Source organism: Coregonus lavaretus (genome assembly GCF_964263955.1).
Source record: "Coregonus lavaretus genome assembly, contig: HAP1_SCAFFOLD_326, whole genome shotgun sequence".
NCBI classification, from domain to species: Eukaryota; Metazoa; Chordata; class Actinopteri; order Salmoniformes; family Salmonidae; genus Coregonus; species Coregonus lavaretus.
Genome location: NW_028164829.1, coordinates 89376 through 114654, shown reverse-complemented (window position 1 = coordinate 114654; position 25279 = coordinate 89376). Strand labels below are relative to the sequence as shown.

At 44.6% G+C, this 25279-nt stretch overlaps 1 protein-coding gene across 1 annotated transcript; it reads right to left on the bottom strand.

Annotated features, from left to right (window-relative positions):
* Positions 1-11764: 11764 nt before the first annotated feature.
* On the bottom strand, positions 11765-25019 carry LOC311115096 (alpha-2-macroglobulin-like; the record flags this gene model as incomplete). Its single annotated transcript, XM_084190304.1, is given in 37 exon segments — positions 11765-11841; positions 11992-12045; positions 12150-12255; positions 12428-12496; positions 12602-12692; positions 13195-13319; positions 13510-13725; positions 13975-14165; positions 14436-14598; positions 14879-14953; positions 15079-15235; positions 15405-15480; positions 16035-16211; positions 16330-16413; positions 16488-16539; positions 16631-16752; positions 16861-16987; positions 17062-17287; positions 17546-17696; positions 17858-17945; positions 18124-18276; positions 18673-18822; positions 18936-19081; positions 19159-19225; positions 19614-19847; positions 20326-20473; positions 20475-20497; positions 20633-20742; positions 21230-21350; positions 21496-21646; positions 22336-22420; positions 22539-22704; positions 22939-22959; positions 23302-23354; positions 23991-24147; positions 24545-24725; positions 24934-25019. Coding segments are annotated over 36 exon segments (4389 nt in total). The 3' UTR covers positions 11765-11841; positions 11992-12004.
* Positions 25020-25279: the final 260 nt, after the last annotated feature.

Below are 25279 nucleotides of genomic sequence, written 5' to 3'. Positions count from 1 at the left end.
CAGGAAAAATTGGAGAGTTTCATTGTACCTCATCTCCAGGAATTATCACCTCTCCCTTAAATAAATGCTCAAATGTAGGTGTTATCCCTTTTATTGCTTCTGGTTCCATAGTATATTGCTTTTGGTATGGTCTATTATCGAATCGAGGAATCACTTGTACTGGAGCTACCCCCTTAATTAGTCCTACATCTGCTGTCCTTGTCTATCCTGGAGTTCTACCGATCCCAGCTATTTCCCCTAGTGGCCATTAAATACTCTGCTCTTGTCTGTTCCTTTTCTTACTCTGTTAGTCTCTGCTTTTCAAGCTCCAGAAACTGTTATCTCTGTCTCTCAGCCTTTTATTCTCTCCCTCTCTAACTTCCTCTGTCTCTCTAAGTATGTCTCTGCCTCTCCTTTTTCCCGCCAACCAGAGCCACAAATCATTCTCCTTGTCCTCAACTCAACCCTCTACTTTATCGCTACTTCCCTCCTATCATTACTGAATCAATGATAATACATTTACATTCTAGTCACCCAGCAGACGCTCCTATCCAGAGCAACCTAGTGAATACATTTGTATTATTTTTATCTTTATTTTTTTTTACTGGCCTCCCCCCCGTGGGAATCGAACCCATAACCCTGGCGTTGCAAACACCATGATCTATCAACTGAGCTCCATCCTTGCCGGCCATTTTCCCCCCTACCCTGGACGACGCTGGGCCAATTATGCACCGCCCATGAGTCTCCCGGTCGCTGTCGGCTGCGACAGAACCTGGTTCCGAACCAGGATCTCTAGTGGCACAGTTAGCCCTGCGATGCAGTGCCTTAGACCACTGCGCCACTCAGGATAATAATAACTGCAATAACTATCAATAATAATTATAATAACTATTACGAATTATATTGTCCTTTTTCTGATGTTCCAATTGTAGTCTATTCATTTTAGTTTAAAATATAAAGTTATTTATAACAAATCCAGAACCCACCACAGGCTGGCGCTATTCCCCCAGCACAACAGCCAATGCCACTTGCTTCCTAACCAAAATAAATTATCGTTTTAAAATCGTCCAATTATTCTGTATTTTATGCCTTTCATTTTCAGTTCGCTATTCAATATCTTTAACAGTTTTCTCTGATTCGGCCCCAATCAATAAAACAAACGCTTGATATTATTTATCAGCATACACTTAATGATATCCCTACCATTTGAACGATGTCCTGTCTCTCACTCCCCCCCTCTCCTGCTCCTTCCTACATTATGGAGGAGGCGCGGGAAACTTCCCTACATTTTCCTTCTTAGGAAATAATGTCATTAGTACTTATAACATATTTTCATAGACATATCTAGAATATTACTAAAGCTATCTAATGCAACTTTTAATACACGTAAAAAAACTCTCTCTCCACCCATTCCTTTTTGAATAAGTGCGTCTTCCTAGTTCCCCCATAACCACGCCTCAAATCTTTTATTTAGCATTTAACCAACCAAATACTAAGTAGTATCCGGTTATCATTCATACCCGCCGTTGAATTTCCTCATACACACATATTTCATATTCTGCCATTCAAATGCCCAACACAACAGAATAGTTCCATGCAAACATCTATTGGCTCTTCAAGTTGCTCCGGATTAGAGCGTCTGCCAACTGACCAAAAACGCAAATATTCTCTCATAACGTACGTCTACGTTTGAGTGCGAAAGCGCATACACACGCATAATAATATGTCATTTAGCAGACGCTTCCGTCCAAAGCGACTTACAGTCATGCGTGCATACATTTTTTTATTTTTTTTATTAGTGGTCCCGGGGATCGAACCCACTACCTTGGCGTTACAAGCGCCGTGCTCTACCAGCTGAGCTACAGAGGACCACATCGTTGGATTTATATAGGTACCTCTCAAATAATCACTTTGTGGTGTTTTTAGCCAATTCTTAATTGACACGAATCATTTTTTCAAACATTTTACCCGTTGAACCAAAAAAATTGACTGTCCTATTCCTTTTCCCCTGCAGTCATGATGGTTAAATATTCCTTTGTTCCCGTTAAAGCACGTTCGGGCTTAAAAAAACACTCCCTGTCTTCAGCCCCTCCTTTCGCTTTTTTTTTCATCTAATTTTATATGCATCTGCCCACTAACTTTTTTACTTCGAGATGCCCAATAAATTCATACCTCTTCTCCCAAATGGACCCATAAAACATATTTCTCCGATTCCTCCCTAACATATATATTTCATCTCCCGTTAATTCTCGGACTTGTTTAGAAGATGTCTTTCCCATCGTGGAACAATAAGAAATCCCTCCCCCCCTTTTTGTTTTTTAAATAATTCCCTCCCGAATTATTTTCGTAGGAGCTAATCTCTTAGTGCGCCTCGTGCTTTTGTAATTAACCCTTTAAAGGTATTTAACCCCTAACCCAGAGTTTCTATTTAAAACTCCGGTTTCAGGAAAAGAGTAAATTACCCAATTTTTTCCACACGACTTATTTTTTTTCCTCCACCCCTGAAATAATGATCACGTCTCCGAGGGATTAAGTCTCACACACATACGACCTTATCATCCGTCAAACTTGTTTGCACAGTTCTAGCAAATGCCCAGTCGCATATATGAACTCCCGACACAGCCCTATCATACGATGATAATTATTTCCCTGTTTATACTGAACATTGCAATTCGTACAATGACAATATTAACTTAGTTTACATTTGTGATTGCAATTCACTACCATGTCATTTCGGACTAGTTTTTTTTTGTAATAGCTGTTTACCTCTAGGATCAATTGTGGACCCTCCCTGTCGTAATAATTATTACCTTCTTTGGTAAATAAGTTCAACTCATTTTACCAAAATTCATGAATAAAAATTACTGACCTTTTCCTTGCAGTCTGGATTAAAATGCTTTTTCAAACTTGTTAACGTCTTTATCGTTCATAAAGAGTAATCACCGGCCTGTTTATTAACCTTAACGTGGAAGGCCAGGACAATTTTCCACGGATGTGATCACCCGGCCTTGCACGGATTTCGGTGTCTCTAGAACGATAAAGATGTATTAAGATCCGGCTCGAAGGACCAAACTGTCATGTGAATTTTCATCTCTAATTCACCCTAAGCTTGAATCATTACCAGAGGTTGTAAGGCTCTGGTTTTAATCATCAATGATTCAAGGTCCACAACTCACAAGTCTTATCTGTATTTTTATTCATGGCGAGAGCTCTCGGGCCAAAGACACAAACATACTGTTTTTATACCCCTTGACAAACAAAGGCACTATGCTCCTCCCACCTTTCTTAAACAGTTCCCGCCTTCCCCCTTGAATGGTTAGTAACGCCCCTTCTGTTAGTGGGTTGACACTACATGATAATTCTAACATTTATACTGTGTTTGGGGTTAAATTCTTTAGTCATTATTCTTAAAATCCAAATTAATCTAACACAACCTACCCCCCTCCTCCAGACCAAGGTGAAGTTCCTTGACATGCCTTCTCCCCTACCCCCCTCCTCCAGACCAAGGTGAAGTTCCTTGACATGCCTTCTCCCCTACCCCCCTCCTCCAGACCAAGGTGAAGTTCCTTGACATGCCTTCTCCCCTACCCCCCTCCTCCAGACCAAGGTGAAGTTCCTTGACATGCCTTCTCCCCTACCCCCCTCCTCCAGACCAAGGTGAAGTTCCTTGACATGCCTTCTCCCCTACCCCCTACCCCAGACCAAGGTGAAGTTCCTTGACATGCCTTCTCCCCTACCCCCCTCCTCCAGACCAAGGTGAAGTTCCTTGACATGCCTTCTCCCCTACCCCCTACCCCAGACCAAGGTGAAGTTCCTTGACATGCCTTCTCCCCTACCCCCCTCCTCCAGACCAAGGTGAAGTTCCTTGACATGCCTTCTCCCCTACCCCCCTCCTCCAGACCAAGGTGAAGTTCCTTGACATGCCTTCTCCCCTACCCCCCCTCCTCCAGACCAAGGTGAAGTTCCTTGACATGCCTTCTCCCCTACCCCCCTCCTCCAGACCAAGGTGAAGTTCCTTGACATGCCTTCTCCCCTACCCCCTCCTCCAGACCAAGGTGAAGTTCCTTGACATGCCTTCTCCCCTACCCCCTCCTCCAGACCAAGGTGAAGTTCCTTGACATGCCTTCTCCCCTACCCCCCTCCTCCAGACCAAGGTGAAGTTCCTTGACATGCCTTCTCCCCTACCCCCCTCCTCCAGACCAAGGTGAAGTTCCTTGACATGCCTTCTCCCCTACCCCCCTCCTCCAGACCAAGGTGAAGTTCCTTGACATGCCTTCTCCCCTACCCCCCCTCCTCCAGACCAAGGTGAAGTTCCTTGACATGCCTTCTCCCCTACCCCCCTCCTCCAGACCAAGGTGAAGTTCCTTGACATGCCTTCTCCCCTACCCCCCTCCTCCAGACCAAGGTGAAGTTCCTTGACATGCCTTCTCCCCTACCCCCTCCTCCAGACCAAGGTGAAGTTCCTTGACATGCCTTCTCCCCTACCCCCTCCTCCAGACCAAGGTGAAGTTCCTTGACATGCCTTCTCCCCTACCCCCTCCTCCAGACCAAGGTGAAGTTCCTTGACATGCCTTCTCCCCTACCCCCTCCTCCAGACCAAGGTGAAGTTCCTGAAGCAGACGTCAGTGATGCTCCAGAGGGTTTCTAGGACACTTGAAAAAGGAGAGCCTCACACTCTAGGAGCTCAGATGTAATAATTTAATAACCATCAGTGACAACACCACTTCCTGTCCCTCTGACCTATAAGGTCACTCGTTAACCAGTCACTGACCAATCAGAACCTTTACAGCAGGAAAGGAAAACATTTGGTGAAGACTGGGATGGTGATGTTGATTGATGATGATCTTCCTCTCTCTATGGAGTGAGATCAACTGTTTGCTGGTGGGGTTTGGTCAACAGTTGTGTCTACCTGTCAATCCTCTCTGCTCTGTGTGTCTGAACCAGCACAGCTGCCCCTCCGCCCACCAAGCCTCCCCAGCCAAGAGGCCTAAAGCTGGGTCACCTCGCTCCCCTCCAGGGTCAAGCTGGAGCCTGGTTCTTTTGGTTTGGGGTTATCAGCCCCCTCCTCAGCCACACTGGTCAAAGAGGAACCTCTGGCTACCCCCCTCTCCCCTCCTCTGCTGCCCAGAAAAAGGAAGTCCAAAACATTCTCTACATGATACGACAGAAGGGGATGGCATCCCTATAGAGATACTGTCCCAATTCTCTCTTCTTCCTCCCAAAGTGTACACTTGTCACTTCCCTTGACTGATTTGAAATGACTGGTCCAAGAAATATGTTGGTAACTCCCACTAGCCCAGTGGTATTCAAACTTTTTTAGCGGGGACACCATTCTTTCAGACAGAATTTCTGTGGACCCCATTTATTTTGCCAGAATTTCTCACGACCCCACCCCAAAATAACCTTAATCGGTACATTTTGATTTTTACATTAACTATTAACCAATTCATTATACAGTTGAAGTCGGAGGTTTACATACACCTTAGCCAAATACATTTCAACTCAGTTTTTCACAATTCCTGAAATTTAATCCTAGTAAAAATTCCCTGTCTTAGGTCAGTTAATAATAGAGAGAATGATTTATTTCAGGTTTGATTTCTTTTGATTTCAAATTCCCAGTGGGTCAGAAGTTTACATACACTCAATTAGTGTTTGGTAGCATTGCCTTTCAATTGTTTAACTTGGGTCAAACGTTTTGGGTAGCCTTCCACAAGCTTCCATTCCTCCTGACGGAGCTGGTGTAACTGAGTCAGGTTTGTAGGCCTCCTTGCTCGCACACGCTTTTTCAGTTCGGCCCACACATTTTCTATAGGATTGAGGTCAGGGCTTTGTGATGGCCACTCCAATACCTTGACTTCGTTGTCCTTAAGCCATTTTGCCACAACACCCATTTGCGACCAAGCTTTAACTTCCTGACTGATGTCTTGAGATGTTGCTTCAATATATCCACATCATCTTCCTTCCTCATGATGCCATCTATTTTGTGAAGTGCACCAGTCCCTTCTGAAGCAAAGCACCCCAACAGCATGATGCTGCCACCCCCGTGCTTCACGGTTGGGATGGTGTTCTTCAGCTTGCGAGCATCCCCCTTTTTCCTCCAAACACAACGATGGTCATTATGGCCAAACAGTTCTATTTTTGTTTAATCAGACCAGAGGACATTTCTCCAAAAAGTATGATCTTCAAATCAAATCAAATCGTATGTCACATACACGTGTTTAGCAGATGTTATAGCGGGTGTAGCGAAATGCTTGTGCTTCTAGCTCCGACAGTGCAGTAATATCTAACAAGTAATATTTAACAATTCACAACATATACTTATACACACAAAACTAGTAAGGAATGGAATTTAAGAAAATATACATATATGGACAAGCAATGACAGAGTGGCATGGACTAAGATACAGTAGAATATTATAGAATAGAATGCAGTATATACATATGAGATGAGTAGTGCAATATATGTAAACATTATTAAAGTGACTGTAAACATTATTAAAAAGTGACTAGTGTTCCATTTCTTAAAGTGGCCAGTGATTTCAATAGGCAGCAGCAGCCTCTAATGTGCTACTGATGGCTATTTAACAGTCTGATGGCCTTGAGATAGAAGCTGTTTTTCATTCTCTCAGTCCCAGCATTGATGCACCTGTACTGACCTCGCCTTCTGGATGATAGCGGGGTGAACAGGCAGTGGCTCGGGTGGTTGATGTCCTTGATTATCTTTTTGGCCTTCCTGTCACATCGGGTGCTGTAGGTGTCTTGGAGGGCGGGTAGTTTGCCCCAGATAATGCGTTTCGGCAGACTGCACCACCCTCTGGAGAGCCCTGCGGTTGCGGGCGGTGCAGTTGCCGTACCAGGTGGTGATAAAAGCTTTCCACCTTCTCCACTGCGGTCCCGTTGATGTGGATAGGGGGTTCACCCTCTGCTGTTTCCTGAAGTCCGCAATCATCTCTTTTGTTTTGTTGACGTTGAGTGAGAGGTTATTTTCCTGGCACCACACTCCCAGAGCCCTCACCTCCTCCCTGTAGGCGGTCTCGTCATTGTTGGTAATTAAGCCTACTACTGTTGTGTCGTCTGCAAACTTGATGATTGAGTTGGAGGCGTGCTTGGCCACGCAGTCATGGGTGAACAGGGAGTATAGGAGGGGGCTGAGCACGCACCCTTGTGGGGCCCCAGTGTTGAGGATCAGCAAAGTGGAGATGTTGTTTCCTACCTTCACCACCTGGGTGCGGCCCGTCAGGAAGTATAGGACCCAGTTGCACAGGGTTGGGTTCAGACCCAGGGCCTCGAGCTTGATGATGAGCTTGGAGGGTACTATTACATTTACATTTTAGTCATTTAGCAGACGCTCTTATCCAGAGCGACTTACAGTTAGCACATACATTATTTTATCGAACCCACAACCCTGGCGTTGCAAACGCCATGCTCTACCAACTGAGCTACATCCCCTGCCGGCCATTCCATCCCCTACCCTGGACGACGCTGGGCCAATTGTGCGCCGCCCCATGGGTCTCCCGGTCGCGGCCGGCTACGACAGAGCCTGGATTCGAACCAGGATCTCTAGTGGCACAGCTAGCAGTGCCTTAGACCACTGCGCCACTCGGGAGACGCAGTGGTCTATGGTGTTGAATGCTGAGCTATAGTCAATGAACAGCATTCTCACACAGGTATTCCTCTTGTCCAGATGGGATAGGACAGTGTGATTGCGATTGCATCGTCTGTGGATCTATTGGGACGGTAAGCAAATTGAAGTGGGTCTAGGGTGACAGGTAAGGTAGAGGTGATATGATCCTTGACTAGTCTCTCAAAGCACTTCATGATGACAGAGGTGAGTGCTACAGGGCGATAGTCATTTAGTTCAGTTACCTTTGCTTTCTTGGGTACAGGAACAATGGTGGCCATCTGGAAGCATGTGGGAACAGCAGACAGGGAAAGGGAGAGTTTGAATATGTCCATAAACACACCAGCCAGCTGGTCTGCGCATGCTCTGAGGACGCGGCTAGGGATGCCGTCTGGGCCGGCAGCCTTGCGGGGGTTAACATGCTTAAACGGCTGCTTAGGGCGGCAGGTAGCTTAGTGGGTAAGAGCGTTGTGCTAGTAACCGAAAGGTCGCTGGTTCTAATCCTCGAGCTGACTAGGTGAAAAATCTGTCGATGTGCCCTTAAGTAAAGCACTTAACCCTAATTGCTCCTGTAAGTCGCTCTGGATAAGAGCGTCTGCTAAATGACTAAAATATAAAATATATAATATAAACGTCTTAATCACGTCGGCCACGGAGAAGGAGAGGCCACAGTCCTTGGTAGAGGGCCTCGTCAGTGGCACTGTGTGATCCTCAAAGCGGGCGAAGAAGGTGTTTAGCTTGTCTGGAAACGAGGTGTCGGCGACGTGGCTGGTTTTCCTTTTGAAGTCCGTGATTGTCTGTAGACCCTGCCACATACGTCTCGTGTCTGAGCCGTTGAATTGCGACTCCACTTTGTCTCTATACTGATGTTTTGCCAGTTTAATTGCCTTGTGGAGTGAGTAGCCACATTCCCAGTCACCTTGCCATGGTTGAATGCGGTGGTTCGCGCTTTCAGATTGGCACGAATGCTGCCATCTATCCACGGTTTCTGGTTAGGGTAGGTTTTAATAGTCACAGTGGGCACAACATCACCTATGCACTTCCTGATAAACTCAGTCACCGTTTCAGTGTATTCGTCTAAATTATTTTCGGAAGCTACCCGGAACATATCCCAGTCCGCGTGTTCAAAACAATCTTGAAGCGTGGATTCCGATTGGTCAGACCAGCGTTAAATAGTCCAAAAAGTACGATCTTTGTCCCCATGTGCAGTTGCAAACCGTAGTCTGGCTTTTTTATGGCGGTTTTGGAGCAGTGGCTTCGTCCTTGCTGAGCAGCCTGTTAGGTTATGTCGATATAGAACTTGTTTTACTGTGGATATAGATACTGTTGTACCTGTTTCCTCCACCATCTTCACAAGGTCTTTTGCTGTTGTTCTGGGATTGATTTGCACTTTTCGCACCAAAGTACGTTCATCTCTAGGAGACAGAACGCGTCTCCTTCCTGAGCGGTATGACGGCTGCGTGGTCCCATGGTGTTTATACTTGCGTACTATTGTTTGTACAGATGAACGTGGTACCTTCAGGCGTTTGGAAATTGCTCCCAAGGATGAACCAGACTTGTGGAGGTCAAAAAAATTTTTTCTGAGGTCTTGGCTGATTTCTTTGGATTTTCCCATGATGTCAAGCAAAGAGGCACTGAGTTTGAAGGTAGGCCTTGAAATACAGCCACAGGTACACCTCCAATTGACTCAAATGATGTCAATTAGCCTATCAGAAGCTTCCAAAGCCATGATGTCATTTTCTGGAATTATTCAAGCTGCACAGTCAATTTAGTGTATGTAAACTTCTGACCCACTGGAATTGTGATACAGTGAATTATAAGTGAAATAATCTGTCTAAACAATTGTTGGAAAAATTACTTGTGTCATGCACAAAGTAGATGTCCTAACCGACTTGCCAAAACCATAGTTTGTTAACAAGAAATTTGTGGAGTGGTTGAAAAACAAGTTTTAATGACTAAGTGTATGTAAACTTCCGACTTACATTTAAGTCATTTAGCAGACGCTCTTATCCAGAGCGACTTACAGTTAGTGAATACATATTTTTTTATACTGGCCCCCCGTGGGAATCGAACCCACAACCCTGGCGTTGCAAACGTCATGCTCTATCAACTGAGCTACATCCCTGCCGGCCATTCCCTCCCCTACCCTGGACGACGCTGGGCCAATTGTGCGCCGCCCATGAGTCTCCCGGTCGCGGCCGGCTGCGACAGAGCCTGGATTCAAACCAGGATCTCTAGTGGCACAGTTAGCACTGCGATGCAGTGCCTTAGACCACTGCGCCACTCAGGAGACTTCAACTGTATTTTCATATATTCTCAAACTGTAAAGAAACCAATAAATGTACTCCATAAAATTGTATTTTTCAAATGTTCTCAAACACGTTTGTATATTGTCCTATACAATAATCGGCACTTAAATGTTTTGTTCCCAAACCAAATAGCGACCTGACAACACCACTGATGTAATCCTTTCAGATCAACCAGAATGCCTAGGATGTGTAGGGGCCAGAGGTCCATTTGGGATTAACAATGGGAGTGTACGACACCCCTGGGACTCAGCGCCACATGTGATTGAGTACCCCCAGGAGACTACAGGGGGGTTTGTTGACCACTGCATTACTGGATCCAACTGACTGTCACAGTCCTAATCGGAGTTTGAGCTGTTGGATAGAATGCACTTTATCATTCTACCCATAAGTGACCACTGAAGTGGGTGTGATATGTATCCATTGATCTTTAATATACTGATCAAAAATATAAATGCAACAACGATTTTACAGTTCAAATAAGGAAACCAGTCAGTTGAAATAAATTAGGCCCTTATCTATGGATTTCACATGACTGGGCAGGGACGCAGCCATGGGTGGGCATAGGCCCAGCCAATCAGACATACTTTTCCCCCACAAAAAGCCATTACTACAGACAGAAATACTCCAGTTTCATCAGCTGTTCGGGTGGCTGGTCTCAGTCAATCCTGCAGGTGAAGCCACCGGATGTAGAGTTCCTGGGCTGGCGTGGTTACACGTGGTTGAGGCCGGTTGGCCGTACTGGCAAATTCTCTAAAATGACTAGACACAGCTTATGGTAGAGAAATGAACATTCAATTCTGGCAACAGCTCGTGTGGACATTCCTGCAGTCAGCATGACAATTGCACGCTCCCTGAAAACTTGAGACATTGTGTTGAGTGACAAAACTGCACATTTTAGAGTGGCCTTATTGCCCCAAGCACATGGTGTACCTGTAATGATCATTCTCTTTAATCAGCTTCTTGATATGCCCCACCTGTCAGGTAGATCATCTAGGCAAAGGAGAAATGCTCACTAACAGGGGTGTAAACAAATGTGCACAAAATGAGAGCAGCAAGGTGTGTTTATGGAACATTTCTGGGATCTTTAATTTCAGCTCATGAAACCAACACTTTAAATGTTGCGTTGATATTTTGGGTCACTATAGTTTAAGAATTCCTGAGCACTGACCAATCAAGAGGGCTTGTTACATCTTCTCTGAACTAAAACAGAACATCTGGCATTGTACTGGTCATGAGTCTCACTGCTTTTCAAAGCACTCTTGTTCATAATCCCAGTATGTTTGCATACATTACTTTCATATAGTTTAGGGAGTCGTGTCGTCAACAGGGCTACACCCGTTGTGTGAGTCTCATGTCGATGGTTCTGTTCATCTAATTTATTTGTGAGGTATGTACGACCACATCTTTCCTGTGGTGTCCACACCATTAGGAGATCATCTAATGGAGATTAAAGACAGGACTCATTCCTTTGGAAGATTTGTTTATATAATTTAGTGGTAAAATGTTCTGAGCCCATTCCCTGATGAGGAATAAAAGAACCTACAGGGGTCCATGACAGACTGCAGAACATAAAGAGCGAAACCAAAGCTGTGTACAAAATTGAGCGATAACATTTACACCTTTGTAGAGCTGGCAACCCTGCTTAACAGCAGCTCTCTGGAGGTATAGTTTGTTAACTGAACCCCAATGACATTCTGCTCTGTCCATGAGTTCCCAGTACACCCTGTGGCAAGGCCAGGTTCCCTCCAGTAGTAGAACCACTGCCTTACAATATTCACCTCAGCACTCACTGCTTATCAGTGTGACAATCTTTAAAACAAACACTCCAGAAAAGGGTTATAATGAAAAACTTTATTTCCAGTTTCATCATTTACTTCAGCACTTGAAAGAGGTCTGAAGGGTTGCAGGTGTGACCTCAATGTCATCTTACATCTGCAGAAGAGCAAATAAATTAAATGTAACAGACCAGCAATTAGATTAAAGAATATAGGCTCCCAAATCATTTATATTACATGTATAGTTTATGGGTCAGCTAGAAAACAATTATTCATCACCAATTATTCTAGATTTAAAATAGCTCACCAGCTTGGAACTCCTACTTGCAAGGGAAGACATATTCTGTCTCAGCCTGGTCACCTGTAACCATAAGACATGTTAGTCTCAGTAAATGAACACAAGTTGACCAAAAATGTTAAACCATGGAAAAGGAGGTTTTGGGGCGGGTTAGTAAATCAACTTGCTTGGCTGGTAGTAGTCGTAGATCTTGACCACCGCTGGCTTTAGATTCTGTACTGGGAGCTCCTGTATGATGTCCAGGGTGATGGTCAAAGGAAATAGTGATGTTAACTGTTGGGAGAAAAACACACATATTGGTCATTAAATGATCTAAGCAGAAGTTACAGTTCAGCTTTGCTGACATGTCACCAGTACATCAATATATATTATTTTGAAATGACACCCATTATATTGCAGAGTGCTATGTGGACCATTTCAAACTGATGGGTGGTTTTCACCTCACCTCTGTCAAGTACGTTAACACATGGTCATCTTTGGTATCAACCCGATCCACTTGACTTGAACCCCTCAGCTGTGAAGACAAGCCATTCATATTGCATGGACAAAAACAGTCAGTGTTAGAAAGGGTCACAGATGAGGCAAGACCTCCATGGATAAAGGTCACACAAAAACTCACCCTCCCCAAAGAGTCTGGATCTGGGGAAAACCCAGAGAGCATTTTCAAATCCACTATAATCATATTGGTGGTCAGCTCCTTTCCATGATATCTGTGAAAACAAAGAGATTATTGATAAAGTTGGATTTTGACAAGCGCTTGTAATAATCAAATGAATGGATCCATGGGTTATTTTAGCCATAACCTCTACAGGATCGGTGTCCCTATACTGGGACGGTTGTTGCTAGTGTGACTAGAATGACGTTGTAAGTAACTTTCCAGGACAGACATGTCTTATCTGGGCAGAAAGCTTTAAATTATTGTTAATCTGACTGCACTGTCCAATTTATAGTAGCTATTACAGTGACAAAATACCATGCTATTGTTTGAGGAGAGTGCACAACAACTTCACGCAACTTGGATTATTTTAGCCATAAACACCAGGCTGCCAGATACATCATCTTATTGTTACTTATCCAAGCTTAGGTATCAACTGGAAGGTCAATAACAATTCATTTGGGTCAAATCATTCTGTAAGACACGCTCCAAAATAACACTGAAGTGTCAACATTTAAAAGAATGCTGTGAAGACAAAACAGGTCCTTCATTCTTACTGACACTGGAGTTTCAGCGTGACTCTGGGTCGCAAAGACTTGGTGTTGCAGTCTACCTCTGGAGTCACCTGGATACTGAGCGTTGTGCTTTTGGTAGGAGTAGGGATGTTGTAGTGGAGCGCCACCTGGGACAGAGAAGAGGAAGTCAGGGAAACCATCCTGTCCAAAAACAAACCTTTTATAAGCAACAATAAATATTTAATGAACTAGAAATCAAGCCAGAAGAAGCTTCTTATATGTTTGACCTTCCCAATAATGTATATTAAAGCACATCTTGCGCCACAGGACTGGGAGGAGAGATGTGTATTCACTGACCTGCACTGAGGCACAAGCGCTGCCCTTCACTTCAATGCTGTACTTCCCTTCTGTGTCCTGCAGCGCCCTCTCCTGGTACAGAAGCTTGTTGTTTTGGTTCACATAGAAGAGGTACTGATGCCCACTGGGAGACTGTACTGTCACTGTGCTGGCTCCTCCTCTACTGAACACCCTGGTGGAGTAGAGAGCCAGGGCCTGGAGGGCCACCACCGTGTCCTAAACAGACCACAGGAAAATCACTTCAAAATTAAAGAGCCCATTTTACAGAAAGGGTTGATTTTTACATTGAACAGTTCCTAAAGTGACCATTTCCCAATTCCATGGCTCTGTATCAGTGGAAGTTAGCCTCACCAGGCTGGACATGAAGAGCACATGCCTGTGGTCTGGTAGAAGTCAAAGTAATAATGTCTCTACTAGTGCACAGCACAGGGTGCCATTTCAGACCAATGTGTTTGGGAAGTCTACCTGTGTGGAGGAGAAGCCTCCGTAGGCGTTCTGCTGCCTCACCAGCCACCTGACGATGCGGGAAGCGTAGCCCAGGTCAGAGGTAGACAGAGGAGAGGCACTGAGGGACGCCAGTAGAACGTAGGCGCTGGTCTCCACCTCAAGGGATGGTGAGGTCTCTGAGGAGGACTGGGACCAGTGCAGGAGACCCCCTGAGGGTCGAGGAGAGCGCACAAGTCAGAATAAGGACTGCTTATTCAGCATAATACAAAGTTCTGACCTCCCCAATTCATTTTATGCCCAAAACAACTGACAGTCAGTTCAAAGTGTATTTGTTCTTAAAAACACTTTTACTGGCCGTTTGATTGGGCCTATCTGGAGTGCCAGACGGGCCGAGGTTTTGCACTTTTAGGAGTAATCCATTGTCCAGGCAAGCTCAATCAAGGCAGCACTAACAGATCTTGGACCAGGATATAGCTCACCCTCTTGTAATGAGATGGTGTTGAGGTGCTGCAGAAGCTGGGCCCGTGTCTCCATGTCCCCTGCCAGGGCGAAGGTGTAGGCCAGCAGAGCAGTAGTGTAGGTGTTGGACAAATCACTGGTCGAGTTCTTCAGGCAAGACAAGCTGCGGTCCACAACAGGATCCTGGAGCACAGAATAACAGCAGCACATTGAGACACTTCATAGTAGCATATTGAGTCTAATATCAATAGTAGCAGAACTATACCATTCAGATGTGTTCATGGTACAGCCCATTCTTTGTCATTTCATAGGCTACTTTCAAAGAAATAACAATTCCCCTGTAACTCACTACATTGTATAATCTGTAAGATGTATACAGACTTCATACAGGAAGCTAAATTAGTAGCCTGTAACAATGTTGCTGGAGTGAGAATCAATGTTTATATGGAGTGAGGTTACTTACCGACACTGACATGTCGAGCTCCAGCATTGAAGCAGTGACGTAAGCAGTCAGTGTGACTTCATCCGTCACGCCACCCTATAAAACAATGTCAAAATACTAACTGTATCTAGCCTGATACAATTGTTGAAATCAAACTTTATGACTGGTCTGCCGAAACAGACTACGTCTAACATCGTTCAGTTTATTAGCAATATAAATACCTTCATTCTGTTGTTAAAGAGTTTCCCCAAAATTCTGAAACAGCCATGTTTGCCTTGTTGACTTTCCAACCAAGTCTTGGATTGCTCCATTTTTGCCGGGTCAATATAGATGAAAGACCGTGCTTTGCCAAAGGATCTCAAGACAAAAGCAGTCAGCCTGAAGAAAGAACTTGATTTAAAAGCAGTCATAATATCCACATAAGATGGTCATAAAAGTGACTTAGAGCTTCACATTACATAGCCATGGTCTCCCTGCCAGAGACGATGCCATTTGATTGGCCACTACTTAATTGAAACAGACAGTTGTTTACAAGCCAAGTACTCACCAAGTGTTCCCCAAGCCTTGTCCAAAGGTGCTGTATGCACCGTCAGCATTCTTGTAGTTCAGCTGCCTTTGGTAACCTGTCGGTGGGTTTTTAGAGTGAACAGTGACCAAGGGGTTTTTATAGTCACTGGGTTTGTGCCCCAAATGGCTCTCTATATCAGGGCTCTTCAACCCTGTTCCTGGAGAGATACCCTCCTGTAGGTTCACACCAACCCAAGTTGTAATTAACCCCATTCAACTCATCAACCAGCTAATTATTTAAAAAAGGTCAGTTAGAGTAGGGTTGAGTGAAGCCTTACAGGACAGTATCTCTCCAGGAACAGGGTTGAGTCCTGCCCTATATAGTGAACTACTTGAGACAGGAAAATAGTGCACTATGTAAGCAATAGGCTGCCATTTGGGACAGAGTGTCAATATTCTACGATCAAATGATTTCAGTGAGAAACCATGTGGAAGTCCCTCCATGTGTTGGGTCAGTGATGTCATCTGTACTGTAGCTCCATCATTTACATGACAACAGGGTCCTAGTCATTAGGGCACACTGGAGAAACCTTTTACTGGACAAATCCAGCCCTGTTTCAGTAAGTTTGTCTATAATAAATATTAGCCAGATTCAAAGGGACACTCCTACCACTAGTGAGGAACTTGGTGGCCTTGTCTAGGATGGCTGGGGTGAGCTGCCCTGTGTTCCTCAGGTACTCCAGGATGTAGATATTGGGGGAGAGGAGGGCCATATTCTGCTCTCCACACCCATACGGCATCTGCAACAGTCCATCCAGGTTGTTGAGGGCCCGACCCAGGATGTCCCCTACAGAGAAACAAGGGACTTCTGTAAGACGGTCCTCTTAAGCAAATAGCAGCATTATCACCGCAGAAGGGTTGTCTTGCCACCACTACACCTCTAAACAAACCATAGTTTATTTTACCCAGAACGGTGAGGGAAATTCTATCAGATCCATCCACCACATTCTGGGGGAGTTGCAGTTCCACCTCCTCTGTCAGAGCTTCTCCTGTGGACACAAAGATGATAAGATGAATGGCGAAGAGCACGTCGAACCACCGTGAACATTCATTCATTACTGACCAGTTGGACACAGCAACCAGTTGTAGGTGTCGGTCTTCTCTGTTCCCTCAGCCTGGAGGACAGGAGAGGGATTCTTTTAAGAGGCAGTTACACTAGACAATCTGTGCAACCTAACGGTTAGTTCCCAGCAGCAAACTACATACCGTCACCAGCAGGCTCCGTGTGACTGTGTCAACGCGTCCTCTCTCCGGTACGTTCACAATCTCATGGTCACACGCAGTGTGGGAATGGACAGCCGCTGCACTAACGGACACGTTCAAAACCCCTACACACATTGGCAGACACCACAGGTTACACAACATCCAACACAGTGACAGTACACAACTCAGGTTGACATCCATTCTGCTGTTTGAACGGTTGACGGGAGACTTACCCAGGACAGAGGGTGCCATTGTCCAACTGAAGGTCTTTCGTCCATTGGCACACAAGCATGAGGAGTAGTGGACGTCATTCAAGGGTGTGAGAGTGTAGTCTGAGGAGAGAGCCGGAGTCACAGAAACCTGCCGAAGAGGAACACTTTGTAAGATAACATGGTCTGACAAAAACAAAATACAATCCTGATGCAGTGCTGTACCATGATGCACTTGGAGAGGTAGTTGAACACAGTGGCCTTCAGCTCAAAGTGCTCTCCCCGGATGACTGAGTAGGGCAGGGTGAGCTCCAGGAAAAACGGCTGGAAGACCGTGAGCTCCACCAGAGGAGCCAGACCAAAGCCACTGGGGGCCAGGCAGAAGACCTCAGTCTCCCAGGTGGTGATGGTGTCTGGGACCGTCAGGGGGACGTCTGCTGATCCAGACTCCCTGGAATACAGAGGTTAGAGTTTAAACAGAAAGCCACCAAGTGTCCAATAGAGAACGGCGTAGGACTGTACCAATTATATGAACACTGTTTCAAATGCATTTAAGCTTTATCTAACCAGGGAGACCCATTGAGGTAAAAGGAGCTCTTTCCTAAGAGAAACCTGGCCTACTCTGTACTACAGTTTAAAGAGGTTCAGGTCCCTAATCTAGCTAAGAGGGTTTTCACCCAAGGCTAGCCTCACTGTGCAGAGCACTTACCCAACTTCCACAAGATCCCAAATCCATGTCTCAGGGAAGAATGTACGGACCGTCTGTATGGGTGGCGGAGGTGTTGTGGCAACTCTACCAGCTATAGCCATTTCAAGTCCAGGACCCGCTGATCCAGGCCTGGCCATAAAGCTGTAAGCTACTAACAAATCATGCTCAAGTTAAAATGGACTGAATGCTTTGCTCAACAGTGAGCGCATGCAGCGTTCTGACCCCTTTAACCAGGCTGTGTTAGTAATCCATTTCCCAAGATTCATTGAAGACTTCTAGCAATGAGAATAAGGGTTGGTTAGGACATCTCACCATAGGAGCGATAGTACTGGTTCCCCTGGTAACTGAGGCAGGAAGGTATTCTTATATCCAGATTAGTCGCCAGCTTCAGTCCCAGTGCCTAGAAAATGACATCAAATTATTTTAAAAGTTGTATTTGTCACTGTACATGTGTTCTAGCCTCAGGCTATTTTAGCAATGTAACCTGTAAGTTGAACACATCGTAACGGTATGGTGACTGATTCTTCCCAGAGCAATAAAGAGGCTTCAAAAGTTGAGAACAGGGCAGAAGTATTTACCTGAAAAACTGCATAAGGATCATTTGTCTCCCCAGACTTTCCATCTGGGTACGGCATTATGGATCTCCTTGGTCTTACACGGAAACATGCTACTGAATCTTCAAGCTCGTAGGGAATATAGGTTGTCTCCTTGACTGGTAACAAATCAAATATCTGGAATGGGACAATATGGGAAGGAGTGAAATGACGTTCTTGGGGACCAAACAGAACAGACTGAAACAGGGAGGGACTACTTGGACTAAGAAGAACCTCCATTTTGTTTCCCATTGCCAAACGTCTAGAAAATTGTCCTGATGAACACAACCCAGAATATTACCTCATTATGTAACAATAGTGAGGTGATTTCCAGTCAATAGAAAGAGGGCCTCAAGCCAGAGAATAAGTCCCATTACCTTTGATAAAAGCACACCAAATGACCAACAGTGAACAGACCCATTCCATGTCTGCTGTGGTCAATGGTTCTTCCCCTGAGGCTGGTTGTATTCCCAGCACCACCAAAACAGTCGGTATGGTGGTAGGACTGTTGTTCACGTCAGTGAGCTCTGTTACCTTATCAGCATCCAGCCTCTTCCCTGGCTCCATGATGCCAACACTCTGGTCCACAGCGCTGAGGCCACAGAGGGAACCGGGCTGGGCAGAGAGATGCAGGGTGTTCTCCTCCCCTGGGACCGCATTGGAGGGGGAGAACTCCACCAACACCTGGCATACACATTATACACTTTTACTGCAGGTATGATACAGTATCTATGTGCATGGAAATAATTGACACTTCATAACCAACAAAAAATGAGAACTGTTTGTGATGTGCACACCTTGTTCCTGAAGCATTTCTCAGTGGGGAAGTTCATGCTGTGGGCGATGACAGTCTCACTGGGTAGCATACTGTACACCAGGAGCTGAACCACCGGCGCCATCTCTGGAACCACTGCCAACTTCAAGGTGACTTCACCCTCAGCTACTGCAACGCAAGAGCAGGTCACATTGCCATCAAGCGCCTTCCAGAACGTTCAGAATCACTTAATGAAACTCACTCACCAGGACTGTCCTGCTGCACAGTAACGTTCTTGTGTCCATGCTGAACTATCACCCCTCTGGATAAGGCCTGGAGAGAAAGGGGGAAACAGTTGTCATCAACTCAGAAAGGACATGATGCAACCTGGACTCAAGGGGTAGCCGTGGTAAACAAATCCAGGACACAGCAATTAGTATGATGTTATGTGGATGTCCATCCATTTCGTATAGGTTACGAGATGTATGATATGTTACGAAGTCCAATTTGCTGTGGCTTATGTTATCGAGGTGGCTAATACTAAGGTTTAGGCTGGATGATTAGGAGTTTGTGTTGTATAGGAACATCCTTTTGAAAAGTGCGAGGCTTGGGCAATGTCTGAAATGATCCTGGTCAAAAGTAGTGCAACTAGGAAATATGGTTCCATTTGGGAGCCACCCTGGGTTTGGAAGTTGTCAACTAGTTCCTGGGTTCTACTCACCAGGTAGAGGACATCCACAGAGCCCTTTGGGACGGTCTCCCCTACGATGGCATAGTGGATGGTGATTGACCCTTCCTCCCCACATGCCAGTGGTTTCTCCATCTTCTGAATAGCCAGGGAGCTGGAGGGTTTACGGTCAGGGGCAGCGGGCTGGATCAGTGAGAGTACGTGACGCCCTCTGTTGAAATAGGGGACCCTGTATCCTCGGTACTCCACTTGTGGGGTGTCACTTACCTGTAAAGGAACAAGAGGAGTCTAAAGGACCAATCCTAAATCAACCCCTAGACCCTATGTTCTACATACAGTGGTGATATGAGGGGAGGACAGATGTAAGCAATATGGTAACAGATCCACCTTACCCTCTGATAGGCTTGGTGGAAGTTCCACCATGCTAATATTACCAATTCAATCTTCTCAGATCCCCACAAGACCATGATAGGCCTTAGGGTAGCATTTCCCCCAACTCTGTCCTGGGGACCCCAAGCGGTGCACATTTCGTTTTTTGCCCTAGCACTACACAGCTAATTCAAATTAATCAAATCTTGATAAAGAGTCCGTTATTTGAAATCAGCCGTGTAGTGCTATGGCAAAATTCAAAACATGCACCCCTTGGGGTCCCCAGGACAGTTAGGGAAACTGTGGCGTAGGATCAAGGGCTGAGTTGGTCTTGAGCATAAAGAGGCTGTCAAAACCTAGAAGGAATCATACTTACTATGAGGTTAATATTCTCTTTGGGCATACTGGTTGTGTTTAGGGAGAACCTGGCAATACCACGACTGTCCGTGGTTAGGTTCTGTAGTTGTAGATATGAGGACCAGCCCTTCTCCTCCAACAGGTAGACTAACATGTCAGAGATGGGTGTTGTTGAAGTGAACAGCATATATCTGAGGAAAAAGGGGGGAGTTGTATGAATGAAGTGACGCTACATGTCATTAACTAACACATACTGGTAGTTCAGCAAGCAGGGCAAAGAACAAATGGCCTCCACAATGCAACAGAAACACTGTATTTGGACTTACCTTGCCCTCAATAATTGATCCATGCTCATAGATTTGGGGCGTGTCGACAAATGAGAGTTCCCCAATCACATAGGAGAGCGCTATGCGTTTTTCCTCTGACCGTGTAATACCTGTCAAAGGAAAATAAATAGGATGGTATATTTCACAATTACCAGAGCCAACACAATGCACAATGGCAGTTCAAAACGCAGAAACTGAATGTCAGTACAGCAGGATATTATAAACAGACGACAATAAAACAGCATTCTATAAAACAACACTGTAGCACCAAAGGTCAAACAGCTCATTCTTGCCAATCTTCATGATCTAACGCAGAGTTCCTCCAACTCAGTCCCCGGGTCCCCCGTGGGTGCAGGTTTAGGGTTTTTGCCATAGCACTACAGCTGATTCAAATAATCAAAGCGTCATGATGAGTTGGTTATTTGAGTCAGCTGTGTAGTGCTAGGGCAAAAACCAAAACGTGCACCCAGGGTGGGCCCCAGGACAGAGTTTGGGAAACCCTGATCTAATGAAACATGCACTAGTTATTGCATGTCATTTACTCAATAAAACACATCATTTGACAGCAATGTTACCAATGATTGTGATAATACTAACCTGTCCCCTCCTCCTGTACTTCTGCATGGAAACTAAACACGTCTCCCAGCAATTTCTCTCCTAAATTCTTTGTGAAAATTGCCATGTTGAAGACATAGGAAGCACAGCCAGTTGGGTCCATCTGGGAAAAGCAAGCAGAACCAAACACACTGAGAACAGATTTAAATTAATTCAATCAAACATTAAGAACCAAGTTAAATAAATTCAAATGTAATATGTTGGTATAAACAGTCCTACTAATGATGGTTTTATGAAAGCATCCAGACCTCTATTGACTCTTTGTGGCAGGGAGGTGTGTAATCAGGAACTCCTTGTGGATGTTTCTCATCAATTGTTATCGGTATTACTACATTGTCCCCCAAGAGTCGGCACAACTTTAACCCTGCTTTACCAGGTACAGGCTGTCCATACGTGTACCTGATTTCAATTCATAAGACAAAAGAATCAAACAATTTCCTACGTCGACAATCACCATATTAAAAACCTAATACGAGACAAAGGTTTGTGCATACCTGTAGGCTTAAGTCAAGTGTTCAACAAATCTGGACCCACATTCATAAAGACTCTCAGAAAGGGATCAGTTTGAACTTTTGGATCATAATGAACAAGGTCACATGTCATGGGGGGGACCGGATCCTAGAGCAGCAATCCTAATCTGAGATGCTTTATGAATACAGAACCAGCTGTTCATGTAAATGCCACTGTAGCAAACGTTTGAAGTGTCAGGGATTAATAGCAGCAGTTCAGGACATTGAGCAGTAGCATTGTAGGTCTTCAATTAGCATGTGTCATTAGTGAAGACCTGGGTTCAAGTAGCTTACATGCATATTGAAGTATTTTGTATTTTAAATCATTATTAATATAATATTATTTTCAAATACATGCCAATACTTTCCAAGTGTTTATCCAAATACCTTCAAATACTTGTATTTTCAAAGAAAGAATAACCAAATACTTAAAATCTTTCACATTTCAAAGTATTAAAATTACTTATTAGAACCCAGGTCTGCATTAGCGTAATGCGATTATTAGATAATTACATTTAGTGGAGTTACACATCACCTTGTAACTACAGTGCATTGAAATCTCCGTTAGCGTTTACTCACTTGGCACACACTTCCACTTCATACTCTTGTTGAACAATGCTGATCTCGTCGGTGAGGTTCATTTTGATCTCAAACTTTGGCAGGACTACAGATAAAAAACAGCAGTCAACTCTAGAATGTTCCAGGATTGTGATGCATTGATTCAACTGCCAGAGCCATAACATTACCTAGCATGACAGGTAAAAGAAAAAAGCTCAACCTACCATACTTTTCTACCTTGAAGTTCTGGTATATTTTGTCTTGACCAATCCACACCACAATGGCATAGGATCCTACAGGTGCTTCAGAGTTCAGGGGGTGAGAAAGCTGCAAAATGTTGCCACTGGATGTAGTGTTGAGCCACTGTCCAATCCTGTTCTGATTAACATCCTGTTGGTTCATAGAACAAGATAACAGTATACAAGAGTCAGCTCTTTTCATTACATTTCCATCTGCAACATTAGCCTACTGAAGGGGGCCCAGAACACACAAAGCTGATTGGAAGTATTTAGCTAACCTCTACAGTAGGTGGAAATTAATGACGCCCTAGCTAGCGGGTGGAGTCCTAATGTTGCAGTATTTACAGTGGCAGTCATCATAAAGTTAGACTTGTAAGGGTCTTACCTCAAGTTCCACAATGTTGTACTGTGAAGGGCAAAGACAAGAGATGGGTTCATGAATAACTCCAAAACATCAGGAGCATAACGGTCTACAACTATAGGAACTAGACAGGTGATTGGCTTAGTGGGACTAATGTCAATTTAGTACATGAATTCAGTCTCAGGAAAAGATGATCCCATACATTCCAATCTGACCTATATGAATGGAAACCCCATGTCCTGACTGGTTGATTGCTGTACCTTGTGTTACATAATACTTGATTGCTATGCCCATCACAGTTGTGATACTTCTGTATCCGTATTTTGGTTTGAAATAGTAGACACCGATCTGAAGGACTGTTTTCAATATTACATTTGCAACACTCACCAGCTGATTGACAGGGCTAAAATTGGTATCCAAGGTGACGACTCTAAAATGCACTGTAAAAAGCAGATGACAAGAAAATGAGAATTTTAGAAGCATCATGTCGGACAACTGAAAATTCCAAGGTTTCCAGAAATCCTGGTTGGAGGATTCCCATCCTGATTCCAGGAATCTTTCACACGGCATTTCTGGAAAAACAGGGAAACTGGTGAAGTAAGCAGAACTTGTCACAGCTACTCTGGATAATATTTTACACTGTTGATACTAAGGCCCCAATTCAATCAATTGCAGATGAAGGAAAACTGCACTGCGAGTTCTGAATATATTTACACTATCCAATTATGTCCATGAGAGGAACATCTCGTAACATGTGGCATGTCGGTTCAAACTCCGTTCCAGTGTACATATCCTGAGTGACCCCACAGTGGGTTTTTTCCTGTATCTGCACCCCATTCCTGAATGAAGCTTTTCAGGCGTCCGTTTCCCTCTCCAATGTTCATAAGCCACGCATGACTTGTTAGAACAGAGTGGACAGGACCAGGCACCAAATCCGACTGGGGGAAGATCATTAACAATGATGTGTTCTTTTCTACACAGAAGATCATACAACTATTGCCTGATGATCTTCTGAAGTTCCCAATACCTTCCAATCACTTCAAACCAGACTAAAGGTGTACTGGCTCTAACATCACCTGTTTGTCCTGGGTTATAGATTGGTTTGTCCGTTTGGATGAATGTCATGGGGCTGTAGGGTTTGATCATGACCTTCCTCTCCTCTGTTGATAGAAACGTGTCACCTCGAACCTCCACCTTGAAGTTTTGCACTTTGTCACTCTTCACATGAGGGGCCTGTCAGGGAGGAAGAGCGCAACACTGGTGAACTAATGGACCAACAACATAGGACATTAAGATGTGGTGCCGTGTGGCCCAGTTGGTAAGAGCGTGCCACTAGCAACTTCAAGGTAGAGCGTTTAACTCCTGCAGGGATCACATTATGCACTCCCCTTATTGGAAGTTGCTTTGGAGAAGTGTCATATATCAATTGTCTAGATAGTATATAGTAGCATTCAATCAAAACCTGGTACAAATTTGAGCCTGAATCCCAGAAAGGTTCTGGTAGGCCACCACATTGATATTTCCCATAAAATAAGCTGGCATTGCACCATGACACTAAGAGATTCAAAGCTGAGAAGTCCAGTCCACTCTTATTGGAATGGTTGTGGATGTCCACCAGTGCTGGGCTGACCTGAAACTGGAAGCAGCGATGAAACTCTTGGTCAGAACTCTTGTGGAGAAGTATTTTGTTCTGCCCGTCGGCCATCAGAGATATGGTCATGACCAGGGTCTCGTTGGGCTGCAGAAGGTTGGCACAAAGCTTGGCCTCTGAGCCTGCCTGGATCACTGCAGGAATGGCTACCATATAAACCCTACAGAGAACACAGGAAAATCACTACCTAATGAGATGATACCTCTAAACACAAACCTAGGTGAAAAATACTGTGGAGATAAAGATCTGCAGAAAAGGTCAACGAAAAATTGCTCTAAATCTGCTCCGACAGAGAGAGCGTTAAACCAAGACGAGAGACTTAAGTGTGATAACTAATTTCTAACTTCAGTGACTGCAGATTTACTTACGGTCCTGCAGTTTCTTGACAGACACAAATCCAGTGAATGCAGGCAAAGAGTATCCATCTCCAAACCTGAAGCCCAGGAAGAACCATGACTAAAGGAGAAAAATAAACCAAGTCAGTTATGACTCTGTATTCCTCCTGGGAAGACCTCCCTACTGCACTGCCTAGAGGTTGTCTAGCTGGGATACAGATTGTCAATTGACTTTAACTATAAGGTAAAGAGAATTAGGTTAAGGTTAGGAAATTGGTTAGCTAATAAAATAAACATCTACCGGGGGAGGTGGTACTTAACAATAACATCTGAAATTATTTCCTGGGGGATGCAAAACATCCTTATCAGAACTGTCCAT